The sequence below is a fragment of the Populus euphratica genome, unplaced genomic scaffold (genome assembly GCF_000495115.2).
Source record: "Populus euphratica unplaced genomic scaffold, PopEup_1.0 scaffold242.1, whole genome shotgun sequence".
In the NCBI taxonomy this organism is placed as follows: Eukaryota; Viridiplantae; Streptophyta; class Magnoliopsida; order Malpighiales; family Salicaceae; genus Populus; species Populus euphratica.
Window position 1 is genome coordinate 447,152 of NW_011500033.1, and position 25,689 is coordinate 472,840.

Consider the following 25,689-nt stretch of genomic DNA (forward strand, 5'->3'; position numbering starts at 1 on the left):
GACGATTTCAAACTTGTTTTTAGCTAATTTGATTGTTCCAGATGCAATGGTATAGTCCGATCATTAAGATTTGGACTAAAAGTGGTGGTGGTGAATTATTGAGAGAGATTGCCTAATTAGAAGGCATCTTAAGGTCATTATGGTGGTCGATGGAGATGAAGAAAAAGAAATCATATATGTTTGCCCAATTATATATGTTGAACATCTATGTGGTGAATTTTAATTATCTTGAGGGAAGGTAAAATTAATTGGGATACTCTGGACACCCGATCAAGTGGACGATTTGAGGTAGAGAGTAGAAATTGATGAAGACCAATCTTGATGAATCTAAGCACTAGTAGTCTTACCAGATGTTGAGAAATCAGGTATAAAATCAAGATACCTCAGATCACTTGCAAAGGAAAGCTGCAACAAAGCTAGCAAATGGTTGTATATATAAAAAGACAATACGATGGATAGATATGGCTTAAGAAGTTTTGTCTAAAAGATTGAGTTTTAAGCAAGACCGATGTGGCTCCTCCAATCTTTCCTGAGAACTTGCTTAGTTAAAGGATTATCCATATGGTACTATTTTTATATATGTAAAAGTTTATAATGAAACTATTGAAGACTAGCATAATGACAGCACAAAGAAACAGTTGAGTTCTGTATGTTCAAGGATTTGATGAAGTGGTGATTTCTCTAAAGAAGTTAGATTCGGTAACTGTAATTTCTCGAGGATTGATGAAGACCCTAATAATGGAAGAGAAATATATAAAGGGATAAATATTGGCACCCTATTTTAACTTGGATAGGTGTTGTGATAGGATAAGCTGTTGTTAAACATAAGCAATGAATTGTGCGAGAGCACAATGATTATGCAGGAGTACCCGTAGGATCCAACGAGGTACTGTAATGAGACAACATGTGTAAGGAGAAGAAGAGTTCCCAGATGAAGCTTATAGTAGAGACTGTGTGAAGTTGTATAATAGAAAGTCTTTTATGCTCTTAATGAAAGACAATAGGCGAAGACCTTTCGAATACATGCAATGATGGAAATAGAGCTGTTGTGAAGACACCTAATTGAGAAGGTACAAATGCCTATGATAAAAGGCGAAGACACTAAAAGATTGGTATGGATAGAGCTATCAAGCATAAAGATGTAAAAACTCCAAATATTAAAATTGAGATGGAGGATTGCGAGGAGTGTGCCGCAATTCTCTCTTTTTATGTGATCAGTGCCAGTGATCTCTCCCATAGTCTACATGGTGGTAGAGATTCTTGGAGCCACTTTGAGGCGTCCTAGATGAAAGAGGATACGATCACTACATGACGGGCAAAAACATCTTAGAGGAGGTGTGGAAGCCATGATATGAGCTCAAGATCAGACCATCCAATAATGACTAATGGAGACGCCTTAGAAGAAGGTGTGAGGGTCATGATATGAGCCCAATTACAAAACGCCCTAGAGCCGATGTAATGGCTAGATATGAGTGGACAAGTGGATAGCCAATGAAGTGGCTTTGATGAGTATGGAGACAAATGCAGGATTGACTTTCATGGATATTGCCCATATGCTAAAGGTCAATGAGCTAGAAAATATTTTCTTTAGACAATAAGTGGGTGACTTGTGGAGCATTAAGATGCGACTGCTAGGAATGAGCAAAGGGCATGCGCAGGTTCCTAGAAAAATTTAACTCTTGTCACGATGGTGAGCTCGATAATGACATTATAATACTCAGAGTATGAAGATAGATATGGATCAACCTTTGATGGGTTACCCCCATGGTTAAAGGTGAAGAGCTACCCAAACTCTTGAGACTAAAAGTGGAAGACTCACGAAGAAGAAAGGTGTGGTTTCTAAAGTGGAACAGAGGACAGATAAAACTCCAAGATGAGTAAACTATTGGAAGAGTGGTGAGCTCGTGATCATATTAAAATACTCCATGGCTATTACACTTGGAAATATCCATTTAAGGGGGTGTTGTAAACCTTGGTGTAAGGCTTGAAAAATCATTCTGAATTTAGCATGGTTGATATGCTTGACAAGGAATGTGATGTCCCAAAGACAACCGTTGACACTCTTCAGATGTGATGTAGGAGACTATCTGGTTGAAGTGATCCTTTAGTATAAGTAAGGGTGTGTTTTGGTGACTCTGGTGATTGAAAGGTTTGGCGAGTACCTGTAAACTTGGTCAAAGATGCTTTCGGAATCGTAAGCTTGGAAGAGCTATAAAATACAAGCATGTGTTGAAAAAGAAAGATGACAATTGCCTACATGAATGGCAAAGGGGGTGATTGTTAGGATTGTTGCCATTAATGTGCAGCAACCAGATAGCATTTGCAGCCTACTATAAGGAAGATGATTGCCATTGTTAAAAGGCTACAACAGTAGTTGCACCAACCATGGACAAAATGGTGCAACCTATATGCTACCACCATTAGTGCCATAATTTATAGTCAATTTATCTTACCATTAATGCCTATAAATATAGGCATAAGTTGGAAAGCAAAATGAAAAAGAGAGTGGTGAGTGTGTCTAAGAGAGTAGAGAGAAAGAGAGAAGGGCAATGGTAGTAGCCTTGCTACCATTGCAGTAGATGCAAGTACAACAATAAGAGTTGAGAGTTGAGTAGAGTGGATGTAATCCTTCCCCTTCATGTATTTGTATTCTATCCTTTCTCTATATCTAATAATATGAAACTCTCTTGTGGATGTAGGTGATTTATCAAATCATGTTAAATATTGTGTCAGTGTACTTAGCTTTCAATGGGCAATTATCAGTACATCATCAGTCGAAATCCCCAATAGTTATATCCAAGGACTATTGTTAGGACTAAAGCTCATGATGGAGTTGAGAGGAGATTCCTGGTGTGGAGGTTAATTAGTGTTGTGAGAAATGGTGGTGCTAACGATGCTATATAGAAAAGAGCTATAAATGGAGGTTAGGAGAGTTAATTATTTTTTACCACTTCTCTTCCTTTTTTCCATCTATAATGTGTTTTTCTCTATTTTTTTTTAATGCCCTTCTCCATATAAAAAATTAAAAAAGAAATAGATAATTAGTCTGTCTATATATATATATATATATATAAAAGAGATCATATGAAAAATATAACTGATTCTTCTGTTTTCTTGAGTTATTGATCATTTGCTATGAGTTTTGAGTTTAATATTGATATTTTAGCAACAAATTTAATAAATCTAAATGTAGTCATTGATGTATTAAGTTTTTTAGAAAAAAATATATGTAGATTGTTTTTTTAAAGAATAGTCTGGATTGAACTTGATATATTTTTTTGTTTCATTTATACTATTAAATTTAACTAGAAAAGATCCTACCCCGCCCATTTTCTTAAAAAAAAAAAAGTCATTTTCCTCTCAATTTCTTAGTTCCTAGGCAACTAAAAAATCACTCTGGTTTTCAATCCCTTTTTTCTTTTTTCTTTTTTCTTTTTTGTATTTTTGGTCTTCTTGTGTGTGAGTATGTGTGTGTATATATATTATTTTAATTTTTAATTCTTTTAAAAAGATAATAAAAATATTGAAAGTAATGCAACTAATTAAAAATATATTTTTTAATTTTTTTTCTTTTTTTGGCTATTTTTAAATTGTTTTTTAAACTATTAATGAAATAATATCAAAATTCAATTACGATAATGGATTCAAAGCATGCATCAATCTAAAGTGGCCATCATAACGTCCATTTGCTATTGATACTGGGCTCAGCCTTTTTGGTTGGTTCCGGTGATCATTACTTCTGATTTTCAGCTATGGAATCTAGGAGTTCTTGATGCATGCTTTGCATTTGCTCATCAAGCCTTCTGTCTGCTCTTCCAATGCCTTAATCTTGTTATTTCTCATCATGGTTTACCTCTAGAATTGTTTAATATGCAATATTCTATTATTGGTCAAGGATTTTAGGCTCCAATACCAATTTGTTAAGATCTTTCTTAACAAAACAACGTAGTTTCAGAAGAAATGTAGGGGGAAAAAACATGAAAGGAAAGATAGAGAGAATGCAGCTCAAAACAAGAAAAGAAAGATAAAGGTCATACTCACATAAGGTTTTATTGTCTATCTTCTTTTGACAAAGAATCCAGGATCCCTCCTCCTCTTGCTTGTCAATGGGTGGCAGGTGGGGTGGTCTGTTCGAAGATAATGCTATCCTAAACGTTGAGGTCTAAAGAGTGAACTTCCAAGAATTCGGTGTTAGGAATTGACATCCACGATGAATAAGGAATTTCGGACAAACTGGTTATGAATAGATCCCCCGAGAAGAAAACAAGAAGCAGCCGATTCCCGTGGCTATCAGGTTGGCCTTGTTATGTTCCTCAACACTTGTATATTCTGTACAAATCTCGGAGCTTTTCACAGAAAGGGGATGGGAAAACCCATGGAAGGATCCAATAGAACCAAGAACAGCATCCATGGCGGATATTTTATCATTTTTTTCAGTAGTTATTATCGAATCAAATCCACTGTGATGCTCAATTTCCATTGATGCTGCTCGTCCTGAAAAGGACTCGCCTTGCATATGAAAATAAAAAGAAAAGGACATTTAAAATACAACAATATTGTCCTCAAAATTAAAGAAACCTCAAAATCAAAAGGTAAGACAAAAGCGTTGTTTTCTACTCTCCTTTCTCTGAATCTGCACCTAGCAATAATCAAAGCTTAATTATTGTTCTATAAACATAATTGATATCTATACGCCTGCATGCATGAGCATCGCCCTATAAAAACTTAGCACAGTGTTACTCCCCAACCTTCAAACCATTTTTTATAGTTTATATCGCTGGCCTCAATATTGATTCCTTCCCCCTAGGTTGTTCCATCACCAAGAAACAAAGCCTCTTTAACATGGAGGCCAAAGCCAGCTCAGGCATTCAACTTCCTCCAGGATTTAGATTCCATCCATCTGATGAGGAGCTCATAGTGCACTATTTGAAGAACAGAGTCACTTCAAGTCCACTTCCTGCATCTATTATTGCTGAGATAGATCTCTATAAGTATAACCCATGGGAGCTACCAAGTCTGTATATAGAGAAAGCTTTATTTGGCGTGGATGAATGGTATTTCTTTACACCAAGGGATAGGAAGTACCCCAATGGAGCCCGGCCTAACAGGGCAGCAGCTTCAGGTTATTGGAAGGCAACAGGGACAGATAAATCGATTTTTAATTCCTTCGGAACAGCCAAAATAGGCGTCAAGAAGACTCTCGTGTTCTACGAAGGACGCCCTCCCAAAGGACTAAAGACAGACTGGAACATGCATGAATACAGATTGCTAGATGCCATGATTTGGAACAATCCCAAGGGAAAAGGATCTATGAGGGTAAGTGGAAGGGTCGAACCCATCTCAAATTCAACTGCCAGTGATACTTGATAACGATTTTCGGATTGTTAACAACAATTCTGCTTGCTGCAGTTGGATGATTGGGTGCTGTGTCGTGTTAGGCAGAAGAACAGCATCCTCAGAAACACATGGCAAGATCAAAATATTCCAAGTTGTGCATCTGCACCCACCGGCTTGTTCCCAAAAGTGAATGAGCTACGGCAAATGAACATCAACCCCAACACTGAGATGGTCATGAATTATTTTTACGATGATTGCCCAATGTTACCTTGTATCTTTTCTCCCCAGAATTTTCCAACAACTGAAAGAGCCTCAAGCATAAACTTCCTCAGTAGCGCCAAATCTTGCACTTCTTTTCACAAGATGTTAAACCCACTGAAAAGAAAACCTGCGGAAACAAACCAACAGCGAGGGAATTGTTTTCCACCCGGCAAGATGCTTAGAACAAAGGCAGATATAGAGGAGGACGTTGTATCTATCAGAAACGATGGCACTGACGAGAATTTCAGCGGAACAGATCAGGCCGAGATTGGCAATTTCAGCACTGAGCAATGGAATTCTCCCATGCAATATCAAGAGTTTAATCACCTTACCTTCACAGGAAATCACCTAACTCCTGATTTGAACAGTGTCAAGAGTTTATATTTGTAAATATCACGGTGGCTATTTATACATTCAGATAGCCAGGTACGGTGATTTGTATAGTATAAGAATCTTAGCAAATATGGTGATTCATTCCTAGTGGATAGCTTGTATAAATTACTGCTAAATACACTAAAAGACTTGAGGTGTTATGGTTATGTGAACAGTAGCTCTTTCCCCCCCATTTTCATTCTTAAGCTTTTCTTTCTCCGATTGCATCTACTTATGGCTAATTTAATGAGTTATCGTTTAAAATATAAAAGAACAATAAAACTCGGTAAAAGAGGACTAAAACATAAAATATGAGAATATAAAATTCAAGTAAAAATTTATCTGAACAAATAGTTTATTTTGTTCTCAATCATGAGTTTGAGAGAGAAGAGAGTGGAATTTGCTAAAAAACAGAGAAAGACAAATAAAGTTATTTGTTGGTTAAATTCTAGCAATAAAAAAGAATGATTTTAGTGTTAATTATTTTTATTTAATAAAAAAATTTTTATTAAGGTATTTTTTTATCTTTGATGTGCTAAAAAAAGATTAAGATTGAGAATTTTTTTTGTAATTTTGAAGTGATTTAAGTTGAAAATTTAATTTATCAACACAATAAAGATAATTATTAGATAAAAATATAATGAAAAATAAATTTTTGGATCCCAAACATTTGTATGACCACTTTTTTGTTCTCTACAAACTTAGTTTGTTTCCAACTTATTTTATCCTATACATATAAATCAAACAATGAATACACACATGAATCAATATTTTAGCTATTCCAAACCTCGCAAATATCCTAGCTACGCACTCCTGCGCCACAAGTAGAATTTTAGGTTAATTTTGAATATAATAAAAAAAATATTTTAATATTGTAAATGCATTTTTAAATATCATATATTTTTTTAATTAATATCTCAAACATATTGATTATGTTTAATAGAACAAGATAAAAAAATATAAATGAATGGATAAACAAAAAAAAAAAGTTAAATTAAATCAGCCTACAGCACAAACAACATCACTTTTGTTTTTTTCCCTAAAAAAATTGAATACCCTCCCTCTTTTTTATTTATGTTTTTCTACTTTGCATAAATTTCTTTATTTAAATTTTACTTCATACTCCCTCTCTTATTTTTTTTAATTGTTTAGTTTATCTTTCTTAGATAATTTTTATTTTTTTAATTCTTTAACTCTACAATGCTTCAAAGAAATTATATTTGTATTTGTGTTATATATTTATAATTTAAAGTTAAAACAAGTTGAAAAGATAGGATTTTCGAATTTCAAAACTTGAGACATGATTTTTCATCTATATAAGCGAATGAGAAATATTGCAAAGGATGACAAGTCGTGTGTTAAAGTGCTGCCCAGGCGCATTTAAGCTTCTGAGTTGCTGGCGCGCTAGCGTAGCAGGGCCTCATTGCTTGGGCCTATTGTTTTGGTAATTTTAATTAATACCATCTCTAATATTGTTTTTTAAAAAATCTTTGTTTGTATTTTTTTTTCAATAGTTATTTTTTAATTGCGTTTTAAATTTATAATCTTTCAAAGAAGTTCTTTTAATTTATATTTAAATTTTTTCCTTTATGTTTTATATAGATAATTTGTATTTATATGATGTATTTAAAAAAATAAAATTCATTTATTCTTGGAAAAAATAATTTCAAAGATAGAATAAATAAAATGTCTTTTGAAAAATTAACTTTCTATTTTAATATTTATTTAGGATTAATAACTCTTTTTCAGTTTATTGTTCATTTATTTTTTTTTAACTTGATTTATTAAAGGTAAACAAGATGCGGCATATCTTAATTAAAAAAAAAACTTGTAATATTTGATTTATATGTACTTGGGTTCAATCTTAGAATGCCATTTTTCTTTGGACCCAAACAATTGACTGACCATTGCAAGATACATGAACGACAAACATCCCTTTCCACGTGTGAGAAGTTACTCCCAGCATGAGAAACAAATCAAATGCAAAAGCAAGCACCATATGAAGTCCTCAAAGAACAAAATTATACCAGAAAAAGCCAACACTAACACACCATGGAAATAGATTAGGGTAGACCTTTCATGTTCTTCACTTCTTCAGCACACTGCAAAGGAAGAAGCTTTGTCAGAGAAACTTCCCAACTGAAAAAACAACAAAAATAAGAGCATCGGCTGATTCATCACTGTAAGTTTCAGGGAGATACAAGAAGATGATCGGTCATCTCACTTTGGAGGGAAAATTAAGGGGGAGGAGACCACTGGTGATTTAGCAAGTCCTTACCAAAAAAATTTGCCTTGGGTTAGAAGAAACAAGCACAAATTCCTAGGTTTTCTAGGTAAATCAATAGCTTGACGGCCCCACAACTCAAAGTCAGAAACCAACACTGAAGTCCCGACAAACAAATTCCACTCTCCAGGCTTATTTTTCATTCAATGCCAAATTCCAGTTTTCATCATATAAAGGCATACAAAATGTATAGATGTTAAAATAAGTAAATGTTGGTCCATCTCCTTTCTACAGTTCACACTTCAAATTTGTTACATAGCATTCAAGATGCCAGATGACCCCCGTCAACAACTGTATAGATTTTGCGTGGACAGTAGAACAAGATGCTAGATGACCCAGTCAACAACTGTGTAGATTTTGCATGCAGTAGGACAATGAAGACCAAATTATGCATTTGAAATACAATGTGCTCTTTAAAAGTTTAGAGTTCAATGGCAAGGTAATTGTATTTTTGATAAAAATATACATGAAATCGTCTGTGCCAAGTGGCAAAGCCCCCTCAAGAAGGCAGTTATCTCACAAATTCTCATGAATTTGTTGATCTGATTCTTGAATATACCCCCTTTTGTCAGTTCTTTATCGCAAATCCAATACTTTCATTTAATAGACTTATAACTCAAGAACTAATGTTATTAGAGCCTCCACAACTATAAACCTTGAAGATAGGTAAGATGAACAAAATGCACTCAAAAGACTTGGAAATACAAGCACGAAAACGAATAGAATTCAATGGGTAATCATAATTTTAACAACCTGCACATCAAATTGTCTCCAGTGCAAACCTCCAAGGAGTTAAACCCTAAACTCAAAAGGTGTACTCAACAACTGACGATAATAGAGGCTCCACAACTATAAACAATAATATAGGTAGAATACAGACAGGATAAACAGAATGCACACCTCAAAAAAGAAAAGGAAAAGAAGAAGTAGGATCAACAGAACACACATAAAAGAAAGTAGTATTAAATTAGAAAGCTTCTGGTGGAGGACCAACTGAATTGACATTAGGAAGTTCAATTCATTATTATAACTATATTTCAAGTTTCACAAAAGATTTTGTATTGTTTCTTTCCTATTGCATGTATATTTTGTATAATACTAGAGTCTTGGTGTGCCCATTAAAATGCATTTTTTATTTGGACAGCTACTTTTTATGGAAAATGAGAACTTGAGTTGCTACCGAAGGTAGATTTCCAAGTCCGTTTGGGGTGGATTTCTTACGTGCTCTTATTTAGGCAGTGGATTCCTCTTGTTTATTTCACTTCTACAAAATAGTGAGAGTTGCAGGTGAAGAAATAACATGCTCATAAACACAGCTAAGATGAAGATGTTAAACCAGATGTTTGTACACACAAGAAAGGATTAGTCAAGAAATGAGTCCATCAGGTGAAGATGAAGATGGCAGCTATTAAGGATGAGGTCTACGATGGTGTAGCCATATGAAACATAAATCTATGAATACAATGGTAAGGAAGACATCAACTTAAAATGACATGAGCTGAGGTAATAAAAATTGATCTAGTATGACAACAGATTCCAAAACGAGCACCCACAACAGAATTAAATGAAGCAACTTCATGTAGCTCCCCAAGTGTGTGGTAAAGCGGAGTCAAATCAAGTTTGCTCGTGAAATTAAAAAATTTCACTCTTCTTCCTTGGCCCCCATTTTGAGAAATTTCCCAGTATAATGTTGCTTTTAAAGTTAGTTCATCCTAGCTATACGATGTGAACTACCAGTGAAAGGATTCTCATGGTATCAATTCACAGTGGAATAAAGTACTCAATGAGACAAGATTGCCCACTTATAATAACTAATCCTGATTTAAGAATTGCTTCGATGAGTAATATTGTCAAATGAATCCTACAAAAGAGCTTGATCTAACTCTGTACGAGGAATGGAGGAAAACCCCATTATGCTCAACGCTCATGGTGGAATTAGAAAACAAAGAAAGCTCACCCAAACATAATGGGGACATGCCGAAAATGGCAGCATAACACTTGATTGCATATAAATGATGATAGACATGTAAGCTACTTACAAAAGAAGTAGGAACTTACTTGTACAAGTAGGCAGCTATTCCGAGGATTATGATCAACAAAACAATATCAATACAGAAATTCCGACTAGATCTCAACTGGAATAGAATGGAAACTTGTGTCAGATTCAGAAAGAAGCCTAAATCTGGATGCATCTGAAAAGAATAAAAGCTTAAACTTTGTAAAGTTGAAAGTTCAATCACCTGGTTAACAGTGTCTTTAAGTCTAACATTGGTATTCTTAAGGTCAGCAGTTGCCTTGTCCACCTGTAAGGAAGCATAGAGAGCACTTCATATCAACTCTAAATTCCATATGAGTGGCACTGAAAATTAGAAGGATACAGCAATGCTTCTCGCCTTAGTGTCAATTTCATCCATCAAAGGAACTTGCCTGTCCAACTCCTGCACATATCACATAACACACTGAATTTAAATGCCATGGCTGATTACATAGTCACATACAAACAGCTTTTCTTACACATCCCACATTTCAAACATATTTTCCAGCACACGATAAGTACCTCATTCATGTCATGAGCCATATTCTTCAGAGTGTCCAAACCTTCTGAAATCATACTCAAACCTTGATCCTGGAGGAATGTGAAAGTTAACAACAAGGGAAACCATGGCCCCAATAGCTTGCTTCAATTACAGGATGAAAGACAAACAGAGTGCCACTTTATCAGTCTTGCCTGCTTCATTTTACGCATTTCATACTCCTGCCTGAATTGACTAGATGTCTCACTTTCTTGAAAGTATTCATTATCAAACTGCCCATCTATTACCCAAAGGAAATACATAATTAGAATACACTAATTATCCATGAACCATGAGCTAACAAGGAGAAAAATCAAACATCACTTTCTAAATATTGAAATAAGCTGCAAACGATACAAAGCTTCCCCACTCATAACAATCTTAAGAATCACGAGAGAAAAAAGAAGCAATATCAACAGTTCAACACGATTTCAACACCAGTGGACAAATCACCTGAATCAAATTTGATTTCGGTTCGTGGAGCCGAAGTCCCCCAACCTCCAGTTTGTTTGAGTGCAGCTGAACTTCCATCTGGTATAGCTTGAATCCTATCTGGCAATGCAAGGACCAAATCATTTCGTGCAGCAAGTTCTTCTGTAGAGAGCCCTTTAACCTGTCAATACACCAACCCTGACGCTGTCAATTCTATACTCTGAACCCTAAATACCAATTCATGATAGAAAATCGTGAAGATCAAAGAGAAATCCAAGTATATTAGCGAGTGATTTCACTTTCTGTAGCTAATTTCTCTACCAAGTCAGTCAAAAATCACTTAAAAGAGTTATCAAAAACTAACCTTCTTTATTGCTAATCTCTGCAACTTAGGGACTTCCTCAAGCAATCTAGCTTTAGTTCGACGAAGCTCTGCGTTTATTGCAACAGCAGAGGCCTTACTTTTCTCCTTGGACGCAAGCTCTGCTTTCTTTATAGATCAAACCACACAAATTAAATAATGCAAGCAGAAATACAGCTAACTGACCTTCCAATCAACAAAAACTAACACTCCAAGTCTATAAATGGACTTAACAGGAGTCTAAATCAACAAGCACACACTAATTTGAAACATGAAACAAATCCATTTGATTTCAAAGAGATCGAAGAGACCTGAAGAGCGGCTTCAATATCAGCATCGACGGCGGCGTAGAGGCGAGCGAAGGCGTCGTCGCCGGAGACATTGAGATCTCTTTGCTTCTCGACGTCGTATTTGTCGTATTTGTTGCAGATCGCGTCTACGCGAGTTAAAATGTCAATCACACTCATTTTTTATTATTTTTATAACTAATTATTAGCTGTTGTTCAAATTACTGAATGTTGGTGGCGGTTTGAACGAATGGAAGAGAGATGAGAAGAATTTTGAGTTGAATCGTTTGAACTTGAGGCTTTGGATAATAATTTAGCACGAAGCGGTTTCCCAGTTTCAGCTTTCTTTCAAATCTCCACCCGAAGGAACATCATCATCAATTTCCTTTTCATTGGTGGTAATAATAAGATATTTTGTAACTTGGGGGCTAGTTTAAACATAAGCTTCAAAATCGGGGACTAACATGCTTGCGGTTTTCTTCTTCTTCTTCTTTTTTTATTTTTTAAACCAAAGAAAAGGTAAAAAGGAGGGCAAACTTGGTGTAATTAGAGCCAGTTTGTCACTCGGCTGCGGCTAGTTTTTATTTAAAATGCGGTTACAGTTATTTAATTAAAAAATAAAAACATAATAATTATTGAATCCCATTTCTTTTTTGCATTGGAAAAGCAATATTTAAAAAGAAATAATTCATTATTTTTTTACATGGTTTATGTTAATTATATTATTCAATACAATTTTCTTACACTGTTTACTTGTATTTGCGGTTTATGTTAATTATATTATTCAATAAACGATTGCAATTTTCTTACACTGTTTACTTGTATTTGTATTATATATATATTTTAAAAAAAATATTAGTTTTTTAATATTTTTTATAAAAAAAACTAGTTTAAAGTAAATTTTATACATAATAATATTTTATCTAATTTTATTATATAATAAAAAATTATTGAAATTGTAGTTCTTATCAGATGTATATAATAGCAATAGTTAAATTTATAATATTTAAATTAAAAAACATCACTATATATATATATATATATTATTTTATAACCTTAATTTCAAAAGTATTTTTAACTAAATATATTAAATTATTTTTTTTCAATTTCAATTTTAACCACAATTTTCATCAAACACCTATTTTTTCAAACCCATTTTAATTAAAAATACTTTTTATAAAATAATTTTTTTTAATTCATACCTATAATAATTACTATAATACGAAATATACTCAAATTCTTCAAGGTTTTAACCGCTCGAACATCTATTTCTTTGCCTAGCAGTAGAAGGTAATTTTCTATGGAGTAGAATTAAACTTACAAAAACACAAATTATATTCATACTCTTATTTAAAATATAAATAAAAAGATATAAATAAAAAGAAGCATTGGATTACATGAAATTAAAAAAAACCGCACATCATGTATCCATGTCAATGATGTACCGTATATTTAAATAAAAAAATAAGGTTTAAGATGCGTTAACCATTTATTTAAAAAAAAAATAGTAATTTTTTATTAATCATAATTGTATAATGATATTAGTAATTAATATAATTATGAGATATTAGATATCAGAAATAAATATATTTTAATATAGTGCTCTTAAATTATATATTAAAAAAATCATTTCAACTGATCAATGCAATTTCAATTTCATTCTGAATTCAAAGCTGTTAACAGTTTTATTTCTTTAGCAAAGAAAAAAAGCGGTGACTTTGCGAAATTGTCTTCTCTTTCCTCCTTTTCGTTGTCCTATGTTTTTATTCCCTAGAATGTTCTTGCGTGGTGTAGAAAGACCTCGGAGCATTCGACCGACCCATCTTGCCTTACTTCTGAAGAATTCGACTCCATTCCATGAAGGCACTAAGGCGGCTACCTCCGCTTATAAAGACACAGCACCGCACCCTTGATCTTTCCCATTATCAGCGATCCTAGTACACATTCATTCGATCTGAAACCTGCTTTTCTTTTATTCTATCAAAATCTCAGATATTTTCTTAAATCCCTGCAAGCATGCAGATCTTCGTGAAAACCCTGACAGGCAAAACCATAACTCTTGAAGTCGAGAGTTCTGATACAATCGACAACGTCAAAGCCAAAATCCAAGACAAAGAAGGTATCCCTCCTGATCAGCAACGCCTGATTTTCGCTGGCAAACAACTCGAGGACGGCCGTACCCTTGCCGATTATAACATCCAAAAGGAATCCACCCTCCACCTTGTTCTGAGGCTTCGCGGCGGTATGCAAATCTTCGTCAAAACCCTAACCGGCAAAACCATAACTCTTGAAGTCGAGAGTTCCGATACTATTGACAACGTAAAGGCCAAGATTCAAGACAAAGAAGGTATCCCTCCGGATCAACAGAGGCTAATTTTTGCTGGGAAACAATTAGAGGATGGTAGGACCCTTGCGGATTATAATATCCAAAAGGATTCCACCCTTCACCTTGTCCTCAGGCTTCGCGGTGGCATGCAAATCTTCGTTAAGACTTTAACTGGAAAGACAATCACGCTTGAGGTTGAAAGCTCTGATACAATTGATAACGTTAAAGCCAAGATTCAGGACAAGGAAGGGATTCCCCCGGATCAGCAGAGGCTCATCTTTGCAGGGAAGCAGTTGGAAGAGGGGAGGACTCTTGCGGATTATAACATTCAAAAGGAGTCTACTCTGCATCTGGTACTGCGTTTGAGAGGCGGGATGCAGATCTTTGTCAAGACTCTCACAGGGAAGACCATCACTCTTGAAGTTGAGAGCTCTGATACGATAGACAACGTGAAAGCCAAGATACAGGATAAGGAAGGTATTCCACCGGACCAGCAGAGGCTTATCTTTGCTGGGAAGCAATTAGAGGATGGGAGGACTCTTGCGGATTACAATATTCAGAAGGAGTCTACTCTCCATCTCGTGCTCCGTCTTCGAGGTGGTGATTTCTAAGCAGAACTTAAATTCGGTGGTTGTATGTCTTCTTTTCTTTTTTATCAATAAAAAATTATTAATATTTTGTTCGCAATTATTCTTTGAAATTCGTCTTGTTAAATTTTATATATCTCAATACCTTTTAATTATATAAATTCGAAGCACCGATTAATTCTATCTAGCATAGGATCAGAAAAACATGTGAAAGGGTCCTGGATCTTAAATTGCCATTCAACAATTAACTAGCAACCCATTTCTTCTTGAATGTGGCTGAATGCTTTAAGAGCCAAGTGGGCATGATGTGGAGTCCAGTGTTCCTCTGCTCTGCTTTTGTTAGCGGCGTGCTCTGTTTCAGGATTCATAATATTCCAAGTTTGATCTTCTTTGGTGGCTTGGAATCGGGCTTGCATTTTTCACCTAACGAAGGTTCACTGCTCACAACTTCAAGGAAAAATACAAAAAATAGGAATTGCATAACCAAATCAACACAATAATGCCCAAACTCAAAATCTTTCTTTCATCCGCAGTTGTTTGTAAAACTAAAAGGATCTAAATAAATTAATTTTGCTGATTATGGATATTTGAACTAATAAATTGCAAATATAATAGACTAGATTTCTATGTATTGTTTATACCATATTTGAAGCTATAAATAGATTTTTGTTGCTATTCTAGTTGGGACAAAAATTAAACATTTCAACCTTTTTATATAAATTAGTAATTCATAATGTATTTGAAGTTTGATTAAAAGTTGTTGTACGAGGTTTGCTATTTATTTTTTTATCATTTGTGAATTTTTTACTCAACAAGGATATTTTTTTCTAAAAAAGAAAATAACTAATAGAATTTGGATTATTTTGGGAAAAATTACTATGTTAGCAACTTATGTTACTTTTTTTAAAAAAACATTTCTTGTTAGTAAGATTTTCTTATCATTCAAATAGACTAAAAGACGGTTTGGACTTATTTTATTAATACACAATTTTATATTAGCAAGTATAATTTTTTATTTAAATGTTAGTTAGAATTGAAATTTTATCAAATATTTCTTTGAATTTATTTTATTAATACACAATTTTATACTAATAAATATAATTTTATTTGAATATTAAATTGAGCTAAAATTTTATTAAAAGTTTTTCAAGTTTTTTATATTGGGTTATAATTTTAGGCTAATCTAACATTTGTCTGATTTCTAAAAAATAAATATAGAAAAACCTGATTTGTAAATACCCATTTTTATCTATGAAAGATGATTCAAGTCCAACTCGTATAAATTTTCTTAGGATGCTATGATTTAAGGTCAGATATATAAATACTTTACTTCCTTCCCCTTACTGACCGGAAATTATAATAAACGATGAAAGCAACCAATACACCCATCATATGTTTATGAATGGAAATTGATGGTTCTCGCAAAGCCATGCATTCTTTACAAGCTTGTCAAGGGACGGCGACTTTTCTTTGTGCTGCATTGACCGCCTATGCATTATTTTCTTCTGAACGTTTCCATTGCGTGCTGTGATGGAGAGAGAAATTTAGTTTAAGTGGGGAGAAAATATAATTGAGCTTTTATATATATATAATTAAAGTTTGAAAAAATAATTTTTAAAATAACCGTTAGACTCACTATCGATTATATTTGATAGGCTATACATAAATTATAATATAAAACACCTTTGAAATATCATAAAGTTAGAGAGCCCGATCAAAAGTCTTGTAGATATAACAAAACCCTCCATATTTGTAGACATGATTATTAGTTTGGTAGATGAACAATATTAAACTCACTATTTATTCCAAAATTATTTTTATGATTTTTTAAAGTTAACTAGTTCTTGAAAATACTAATTAAAGATATTAATTTCCCTTATAAAAGAGGACATAGGAAGAATCTTCAAATTTTTAAATAATAATACAATTATACTAATATATATATATATATATATAGACACACACATGCACACACACACAAACATAATACATATAGGAGCGAGCTAGGATTACTTGTTAGAAAGCCAAAACTAATATAATAAAATATAATATTTTTTTAATTTATTGTACATGAATATAAAAAAATTGCAAGAAAATTATTTTTTATTTGAGTGCAAAGTCTTATTTTAACAATCATCATCGCTAAAAAAAACTCATTCAGTAGTTGTTGTAGTTATTGTCAGAATAAAAAAAAAAAGTCAAATCAAACTATCAATAAATGGATAAATTATTGATTTTTCTGTTTCAACCAATCCTTTACATAAATTAACAATCGATAATATATTATTTAACTTTGGATAATTGAGTACATTAAGCTCATAATACTATAACTGAAATCTCAAATGAATTTTTTTTATCAGAAAAATCTTCAAGATAAAATTTGTGAATAAGTAAGCATATATCTTCAATACTAAATAATATATAATTATTTTGAGGATCTAAAGTTATTGTCAAGTTAAGAAGCTTGATCACTTACTCATTGAATCTATTATTTAGCTTTTGCAATTGTTGATCAATGATAAATGTAAATATATCAACTTAGTAGTGATACTCAACTATCATTGTTTTTTTTACGGTGAAATCATCCCATACTAGAAAAACAAGTATTTATATCAGAAACTTCAATATCTTGATGATTACAGAATGATGTCATTTCTTCTAAAAAAAGTTTCTCAACCATTATCTCTTAACTTCTGAATTAAATTTTTATGGTAGTCACCTAATGTATAACATTTAAGATATCTTGAGATTTTTGTTGCAAGGTTTGGAAAAGTACATTACTAATTCTCATAACATTCTTCGTTATATTTAAAATAAAAGCAAAATCAAATAACATTAGCAACTTAAATAAAAAAGCTGCATCACTATGTTAAGAATAAATATATCCATTTAAAGCAATGTTTTCAAGAACAAAGCAAGTTGCCTTATATATTGTTATCAAATTGCAAATTGATTTGAAGTGCAAACTCTATTTACTATCTCTAGTTCGTTGCAAACTACCTACTTAATTAACTTATTTACTTGTTTTAATCTCACCAATATCAACTAAATGTTCAATTATAACTACTTGAAAAGCCTGTAATTCATCATTACGCTTGCAAGAAGCACTAATCATGTTTACAATAAAAATCAAATTTTAAAAGAAAGTATGAACATCAGATATTTATTTAGTTGCACCAATAAGAGCTAATTATAATCGATAAGCTAAGCAATGTACATAATATATATTAGGGCAATCATTAATGAATAAAGTTTGCAAACCATTCCACTCTACATCCATGTTACTAGCACCATGATACCCTTGGCCTCTAATATTTTGAACATCAAGATTGTGATGAGATAAAATAAAGAAAATCTCTTTCTTAAAAGTTAAAGCAATTGTATCTTTGATATAAACTACATTCATATCATTCTCATATAAATTCATTTTTGTCAACAAACCTAATAACAAGAGTTATTTGCTCTCTTCTCGATTCATTCTAAGCTTTATCAACAATTCAACAAATTTTTGCATCACTAATCTCTTGATGAATTAAAGATGGTCATTTTTAGGACATGTAAAATTTCTTTTTGAATTTGATGTAAGGTGAATTTAGCATTTTGTGAAGTATTATTCAAAATAAAGCGCTTACTTGTTTATTATATTATACTAAAAGTTCTACCATTTCAAGAAAATTACCTTAATTTTTTTTATTTACGCCCTTTAAAAGCACATGCTTGAAATATGAGTCAACAAATAATATCTATTGAAGCTTTAATACACAATTGATCATTTAAAATTTCTTAAGTAGTTTGCCTCTTAACTATTTTCTCAAAATGACAACTAAATTTTTAAATTTTCCAAGTACTTGGTAGCAAATCTTTGAGCTGAATTTAGATCTTTTTCTATATGAGTAAAAAAAGCATATTGTTTCTCATCATTAACTTTTTTTCAAAAATTAAATCCTTTAACAATAAATATGTCTAATCCTGGCTTTCCAATGGCTTACTTGAAAATAGATAGCAAGGGAAACAAAATACAATATTTTTCTCTGAATATTTAAGTCATGGATAAGTGTTGAACCCATAACACTGAAATCAACAAGAATGTTTTTCATTAGTCAGTAGATATTCAGGTATCAAAGGTTGATATGGCCCCAAATTAATGAATGCCCTTTGAATTTCATCTTGATGATTAACCTAGTATTCCAAAATTTAAGGATGATTGCTTGGATCTTTACTTAAGTAAGCAATGTCGATTCTAGTAGGAAGCTACTAAATAATCAATGCAAGTTCTTCGTAAACTAAAGCACATAGGGGTTGCTCAACCATAACTTCAACATTACACATTGAAGTTGGTTTTTTAGGTTATTGGTTATCAATATTTTTCTTTTCTTTCTCAAAAAAAGAATCAATTCTTTTTATTTTGTTCATGGTTTAACCTAAAATTAAAATATCATAAATTTTATTATTTTCTATTTTAAAAATGAATACAAATGACGATGTGCAAAAGCTATATTCAGAACCAAAATTAAATTTTTACATGTAAACCACACTAACATATACAAGCAAAATTAATATATTAAAAAAAAAGAAACTAATATATAAAAGCAAATTTGATATGAAAATAGAATTATTAGTTTCTAAAAGAGAAAAACTTACATTAAATTAAAATTAGATATGTGCTCTTCAAAGAACTTAATTTGACTAGAAAAATGTGTTAATTGTCTTTTGAACCCGGAGATAGTAAGGCACATGTAAGAAAAAATTAGTAATTTTAGTGGATCTACTAAAAACAAAATATAAAAAAAATCTGAGCATAATAAAAGCAAATCCATAAAATATATCCAATTGACTAGGAAAAAAAATATTTACTTATAACAAGAATTCAAAAAACAATTGGTATTAGGAAAAAAAATATTTACTTATAAAAAGAATTCAAAAAACAATTGGTAAAACTAGTAGATCGAAAAAAAAAAAAAGCAAAAATGGTAAAATTAGAAAAAAAAAACTTATTAAATTCTTAACAAACATTCCAAAATAGAAAAATATAGATTTTAAGTTTGAGTCACTAATTACCTTATTTTGATAAAAGATGAATTAATTTTTGTAGCTCTGAACCTTTTTGTTTGGTTATTTATATTTATATTTACATTTATATTTATATTTTTAACCTTTTGTGTTTGGGTTTTAGAGAGAGAAGAGTACAAAAACAATTGAATTGAAAAGGTTGTTTAATTTTTTTTTCTAAAACATAAAATAAAATAAAAAGTTTTAAAGTCAAAGAATAGAAAATATCTGTTTGATTTTTGTATACAAGGATATAGTAATTTAGTACTAAAAGACCCATCTATTTAAAATAAAAACTATTTCACCTTCTCACACTTAAAGTAATAAAAAAAATTGAAATGTTTTGCAGGGCTAGACGTATGCTTGCCTACCCTTGATTTCGTCCAATATATATATTAATTCAAATAATTAAATTTATTGTGTATTTACATATATGTGATGTGATATCATCTTCGTCCTGATTCATCCTTTGATATCATAAAAATAATAGTTTTTTCTAAGTAGCAACTCTAGATTGATAACATGAACTAAACGCTAAAGTGTGAATAAAACAAAAGAAAGGAATCCAAGAAGACGAAGAAAAAGGACTTCATTAAGCCTCGTGAATGAATAGTGTAAGAGTGTAACTTGATCTGAAGAGCATAATGCTTTGCTTTATGGTGTGAGTTTTTTTTTTTTTAAGTTTTCGGTTAATTATTGTTCTTGAACTCACTGTAGAAGAACAAGTTTTTTAGAAAGTTTGAGCTGGCTGTTCTTAGCAAGAACTCCAATTTCCTTGGAACTGGAGAATTGAAGATGATCGTGGAAAGATGGTCAGCTGTTATTTGTTTTTCTGTTTTTCCCTAGCTGCAATTTTACAGAGGTTTATAGTATTTCTTCTTCTTCTTCCTCCACTTTAAAGGTAGGAAAATTTAGAATGGTGGGAAATTGGATTTTTGTATACAAAGGGTCGTTACGATATTTTTATTAAAAATTAGCTGATATTTTGAAGATTTCACAGTCAATGACGGTAAAGGGACTAGATTTATTGTTTCCCAAATTAGAGGGACTAACTTATTACTTCTTTAAAAACGCAGGGATTAAAAACTAAATTACTGCAAAGGTATAGACATCAGGCATACGCGGCTGCAGAAGTCTTGGCAATCTCCTGACAATTTATAGTGTTCTCCATCAACCTTGGAATATTAACAAAGTAGAAAAAAACAAAGTAGAATCTTGAAGCACCGATCATGGCTGCAGAAGATGCTTCAATTCGCACGCTTGAACACACACCAACATGGGCACTCGCCACAGTTTGTTTTGTTTTCATATCCGTTTCCTGTGTCCTGGAGCACATTTTTCATCTCCTCACAAATGTAAGTACATATTCCCAAGAATTTAATTATTTTGCCCAGGTATATATGTATCAAGCTAGCTAACATAAAAGGGTGATACAGTGGCTTAACAGAAGTCGAAGAACTGCTCTTGGCGAGGCAGTGAACAAGCTCAAATCAGGTGTAAAACATATATAGCTTCTCATTAATTGAATATGTTGTGCATCCACTTAATTAACTAATCATTTGGAGGTGTTTTTTACAGAGTTGATGTTGTTAGGATTCATGTCATTGATGCTGGCGGTGACCCAAAAACCTATTTCTAAAATCTGCATACCAGCCAATCTTGCGAACTCCATGCTTCCTTGTCGTAAAGAGGTTGCATCCACACTCACTGCAGTACAAAATTATGGAAATTTTGCCGGTAATTTTGTTGGGAGTTTGTCTTTAGAGAATGGTCTGCGTGTTAAGAATATTTTATGGGGACATAGGAGTTTGTTAGCAGATGATGACGGTGTAAATATTTCCGATGATCCTTGCAGTTCAAAAGTATGGCTCTGCAATTTCTTCTTTCTTCTCATATATTTGGTTAGTTCTATTCATACAATCTAATTATGATCAACAATTTCAGGGAAAGGTTTCTTTAATATCCGAAAAAGGGATCCAGCAGCTTCACAAATTCATTTTTGTGCTAGCAGTTATGCATATTGTATATGGTGTTCTAACCATGGCTCTGGGCTGGACCAAGGTACTTAAAACGCTCTCTTCACATCAGGTTTAATGTTTTTTCTGTAGAATGAATCTAATGCTCTTCTTGTTTACGATACAAAATTAATGTTTTTGTACCATTATGATCATAGATGAGGCGGTGGGAAGCTTGGGAGAAGGAAAGTCGGACAACTGAATACCAAGTTGCAAATGGTATGTGGTCATCATGCATAAGAACTCGTTTTCTTTTTTCTTTTTTCGATAATATCATGCATACGTAATGAGAGTGGAGTGAAATTAGAAATCGGAGAAGTTAATTCATTCTCCTTCTGAATTCTAAAACCCTCTCTCCTTACCAGTTATTTTAAAGAAAAACACTGCAAGTAATTGGTTCTTTGTATGCTCATGAAATTAATAAATACATCAGAATCACCACCACCATGAGATTTAAACGACTGAGAAGTGAAAAATCGACATGATCATCATAATAGATTAAAGAAAGGCTATAATTAGTTTAAGTTATTGATTCTTGATTTGGGAACATATCAATGGCAGTTCTTTCGTCTGCAGTCCACATACATCAGTAGACTTGAGAAAGACTTTTCAGGCCATGCTTGACCAAGACTGGTTCAAGTTGTGGTGCAAACTTTGCGGATTTTTTAAGCCGTTGAAGAAAAGAAACGGGATGACCTTACATGCATGAATTGCCACTTGGATGATATTTTATAGATACGAGGTGTCAGCATAAAAGAGAAAAGATGGCTGGACCTGTATGATGATGTTAGTTTCATTTATTATCACCAACAAGTTTGCAAGTGTGAACCGTTGAGTTTTGAAAAAACCACCTAAAAAAAATTGGGTAACCATTCATTAGCGTTTTAAAAATGTGGAATTCATTAAAAAAAATAAGGTAGAAATTTAATTTCAAAAAAAATATTTTACATCAGCTTTTCAAACGTTATAATCTTAATATTATCTTTCTCAGTAGTATCATACATTAAAAAAAATATAATCATTACAAAAAAAATCTTTTAAAATAATGTTCATTTTCTATTATAGAACTATTTATGGTGCTACACATATCTTTTAAAATTCTTCTCATTAGATCTGTTCCAAATACTTATTATTTAAAAAAAAATTATATTTCTATTAAAGAATTGTGAAATTCTAGTAAAATCCTATTTATCCCCTTCTATCATAACTCTCTCTTCTTCATATGCATTCTAATAACACATATTTATCTCTTTAAAATTCTCATTCAAACCCCACAATTGATCAATTTATCCTTTTTTTTTTAAAGCACCTTCATTTTTTCTCTCTCAATAACACAATACGACTCGTCATTTGTTATCACCCCAGATATCCAAACACAAACATAATAGATAGTCAATATGACTGTATTAATAATTTAATTTATAATATTTTAACTCAAAAACTATAAAATTAATGTATGTAATTTTTAGTTATTTTATTTTCAAAATTATTTTCAAACAAAGTTTTAATCAAACATTCTTAAATTATTATTTTTTATTTAATATTAATTTCAACTATAATTTTAACTAAATGCATATTTTATCAAATCAACCATAACTAAAATTATTTTTTTCAAACCATAACTATAAAAACTACTTATACACACCCAAATCAGTTAACCGAAATTCCCCAAATCAGTTAATCGAAATTCCAAAACCCAAACCACTTGTATTATTGTGCACCAGCTAGTTAATGAAAGATGATCATAAATGACCGTGTTATGCAATAATTAAAATATTTAAGATATTTTCTTTTTAGGTAAATACCTTTTATTTTATGATGATGATCATGTTTAAAACTTTAAATATTGCTGCTGCTGCTAATAATAATAACAAATACACACACTGTTAGAGAGTAAAATGTAGTATCAACCATCCGAATTCACAACAGATAAATGTTGTTTTGAATACTTCAAGAGATTAATATAATGGTCCTGTTTATTGATTAGATCCAAATCGATTTAGACTTACAAGACAAACAACATTCGGAAGACGGCACATAGAGACTTGGACAAAAATATCACCCCTCCTATGGATGGTGAGTCTACTTTTTATTATTCGTATGATGTTGTTGATGATGGCGGTGGCATGAGAACAAGTTAAGTATTAGTGATATTTGAATTTCAAGTTCTTCAATGACTGTATTTGGATGAACAGATAGGTTTCCTCAGACAGTTTTTTAATTCGGTAGCAAAAGTTGATTATCTCACCTTGAGACATGGTTTTATCTCGGTAATGATCTTCCAAATACTCCACTAATCTTCCTGCATTAAACTTTATATAACTGGTGTGTGTGTGTGTCATCATAAGTATACATGAGATGATCAAACCTGTCTTCACCATGCTCACTGATGTATGGTGATGTGTGCACTTTCAAGGCTCACTTGTCAACCAGGAACGTCAACCATTTCAATTTCCAAGAATACATACAGCGATCCTTAGACGACGATTTCAAGGCCGTTGTTAGCATTAGGTATTCTCACAAGCTAACAACTATCCTCATGGTTAACTTTTTTTCCTTTTCTTTTTCATTCCATATATATAGATCTCATTAAACACATACAGATCTATGCATTTATACATGCCTCTTTTTGGCAGTCCTTTAAAGTGGTTTTTGGTGGTAATTTTCTTGCTGCTGGACGTACATGGTAAATACGGTTTGCCGTTCATCCTCTGTATTCAAGCATAATTAAATTATTTATGCTTCATTTTCTTTGCAATTATCCTTATTTATGCTTCATTTTCTTTGCAATTATATATTTCTTCACATGCTATTTTTTTTTTTCTGGGACGTTCAGGTTGGAATGTATATCACTGGATTTCCTATGTTCCACTCGTGGTAATTAACTAAATTTATTCAAGCATTGTTACTGATTTTATTACAACGGAAATGGTATATACTGTAACTATCGGTAGCCATATCTGTGCTCTAAAAGGGAAAATATGAGTTTGACGTACACTTTTTCCTCTTCAAAATTTAACGAAAGCCTTGTCTTGTAATTCTTCTATATATCAAGTTTTACAATAGCCGACTTACTGATATTGTAGATTGTGCTGGTCGTGGGAGCCAAACTTGAGGTGATTGTTGCAAAAATGGCTTTCCGAATCGATGATCAAAACTGTGTGAGCAGAGGAACCCCTCTTGTTCAACCAAATGATAATCTCTTTTGGTTCGGTCAACCAAGATTTGTTCTTGTTCTTATCCATTTTGTTCTGTTTGTGGTAAATGTTCCTCCTCTCTATAAACTAGCTAGCTCGATCAAAAGGAAACAATAATAAGAAACTAATTTAGTAGTTCGTATCGATGCTTTCGGACATGTCGCTAATACTTGATACTTATCAACCTGTAGAATGCATTTGAGCTTGCCTTCTTCATTTGGGTTGCTGTAAGTGTTTTAATCTCTCTCTCGTATCTTTTTTCAACTCTCCTTCTTGTGATGTAATTTATTAATTTAGTTGAAAGAGTGCGTATAACAATTTTTTTTGCTAGAAAGAAAGTCTGACATTTTCCAATGTTTGATCTTTTTTCCAGATACAATTTGGGCTTGAATTATGTTACCATGAGAACACTGCATTTATTGTCGCACGGGTCGTGTTAGCGTAAGATTCTCTTTTGACATAATTTATAAGAAGTGATTTTTCATTTTCATTTTCATTTATAATTTATAATTACTTTCATCATTAATTTATAAGAAATTATTTAAATTAGAGATATTTTATTAAAAAATGGCTCTCAAACAATATATATATATATATATATATATATA

The 25,689-nt window shown here is 32.2% G+C and overlaps 4 protein-coding genes across 5 annotated transcripts; 3 read left to right on the forward strand and 1 right to left on the reverse strand.

Annotated features, from left to right (window-relative positions):
- Nucleotides 1-4,624: 4,624 nt before the first annotated feature.
- On the forward strand, nucleotides 4,625-5,988 carry LOC105142582 (putative NAC domain-containing protein 94). Its single transcript, XM_011050274.1, has 2 exons — nucleotides 4,625-5,316; nucleotides 5,410-5,988. The coding sequence occupies exons 1-2, from the start codon at nucleotides 4,843-4,845 to the stop codon at nucleotides 5,986-5,988; spliced, it is 1,053 nt and encodes a 350-aa protein (XP_011048576.1). The 5' UTR covers nucleotides 4,625-4,842.
- A 1,800-nt stretch (nucleotides 5,989-7,788) lies between these two features.
- LOC105142576 (syntaxin-71-like) lies at nucleotides 7,789-12,313 on the reverse strand. Its single transcript, XM_011050266.1, has 9 exons — nucleotides 11,932-12,313; nucleotides 11,624-11,749; nucleotides 11,281-11,440; nucleotides 10,983-11,068; nucleotides 10,812-10,880; nucleotides 10,648-10,692; nucleotides 10,495-10,557; nucleotides 10,313-10,389; nucleotides 7,789-8,072 (listed from the first exon to the last, which is right to left on the reverse strand). Exons 1-9 carry the CDS (start codon nucleotides 12,085-12,087, stop codon nucleotides 8,057-8,059), a joined length of 798 nt encoding a protein of 265 aa, XP_011048568.1. The 5' UTR covers nucleotides 12,088-12,313; the 3' UTR covers nucleotides 7,789-8,056.
- Nucleotides 12,314-13,631: 1,318 nt separating this feature from the next.
- LOC105142577 (polyubiquitin 3-like) lies at nucleotides 13,632-14,917 on the forward strand. Its single transcript, XM_011050267.1, has one exon. The coding sequence runs from the start codon at nucleotides 13,924-13,926 to the stop codon at nucleotides 14,842-14,844; it is 921 nt and encodes a 306-aa protein (XP_011048569.1). The 5' UTR covers nucleotides 13,632-13,923; the 3' UTR covers nucleotides 14,845-14,917.
- A 6,154-nt stretch (nucleotides 14,918-21,071) lies between these two features.
- On the forward strand, nucleotides 21,072-25,545 carry LOC105142579 (MLO-like protein 3). 2 transcript variants are annotated; one of them, XM_011050270.1, is made up of 13 exons: nucleotides 21,072-21,224; nucleotides 21,306-21,363; nucleotides 21,448-21,731; nucleotides 21,814-21,930; nucleotides 22,043-22,103; nucleotides 23,872-23,960; nucleotides 24,080-24,154; nucleotides 24,301-24,395; nucleotides 24,521-24,570; nucleotides 24,721-24,761; nucleotides 24,971-25,144; nucleotides 25,273-25,308; nucleotides 25,455-25,545. In XM_011050270.1, exons 1-13 carry the CDS (start codon nucleotides 21,099-21,101, stop codon nucleotides 25,524-25,526), a joined length of 1,278 nt encoding a protein of 425 aa, XP_011048572.1. In that variant the 5' UTR covers nucleotides 21,072-21,098; the 3' UTR covers nucleotides 25,527-25,545. The 2 variants fall into 2 exon arrangements, with proteins under 2 accessions (XP_011048572.1, XP_011048573.1); XM_011050271.1 differs by lacking the exon at nucleotides 25,273-25,308.
- The last annotated feature ends 144 nt before the right edge of the window (nucleotides 25,546-25,689 follow it).

Coding starts and splice junctions, on each gene's coding strand:
- LOC105142582 (XM_011050274.1), top strand. CDS start 4,843: ATGGAGGCCAAAGCCAGCTCAGGCATTCAACTTCCTCCAGGATTTAGA. Junction 5,317..5,409: donor AGGGAAAAGGATCTATGAGG/GTAAGTGGAAGG, acceptor TGCTTGCTGCAG/TTGGATGATTGGGTGCTGTG.
- LOC105142576 (XM_011050266.1), bottom strand. CDS start 12,087: ATGAGTGTGATTGACATTTTAACTCGCGTAGACGCGATCTGCAACAAA. Junction 10,881..10,982: donor AAATGCGTAAAATGAAGCAG/GCAAGACTGATA, acceptor ACATTCCTCCAG/GATCAAGGTTTGAGTATGAT. Junction 10,390..10,494: donor TTAAAGACACTGTTAACCAG/GTGATTGAACTT, acceptor ATTCTATTCCAG/TTGAGATCTAGTCGGAATTT.
- LOC105142577 (XM_011050267.1), top strand. CDS start 13,924: ATGCAGATCTTCGTGAAAACCCTGACAGGCAAAACCATAACTCTTGAA.
- LOC105142579 (XM_011050270.1), top strand. CDS start 21,099: ATGGCTGCAGAAGATGCTTCAATTCGCACGCTTGAACACACACCAACA. Junction 21,225..21,305: donor TTTTTCATCTCCTCACAAAT/GTAAGTACATAT, acceptor AGGGTGATACAG/TGGCTTAACAGAAGTCGAAG. Junction 21,732..21,813: donor ATGATCCTTGCAGTTCAAAA/GTATGGCTCTGC, acceptor CAACAATTTCAG/GGAAAGGTTTCTTTAATATC.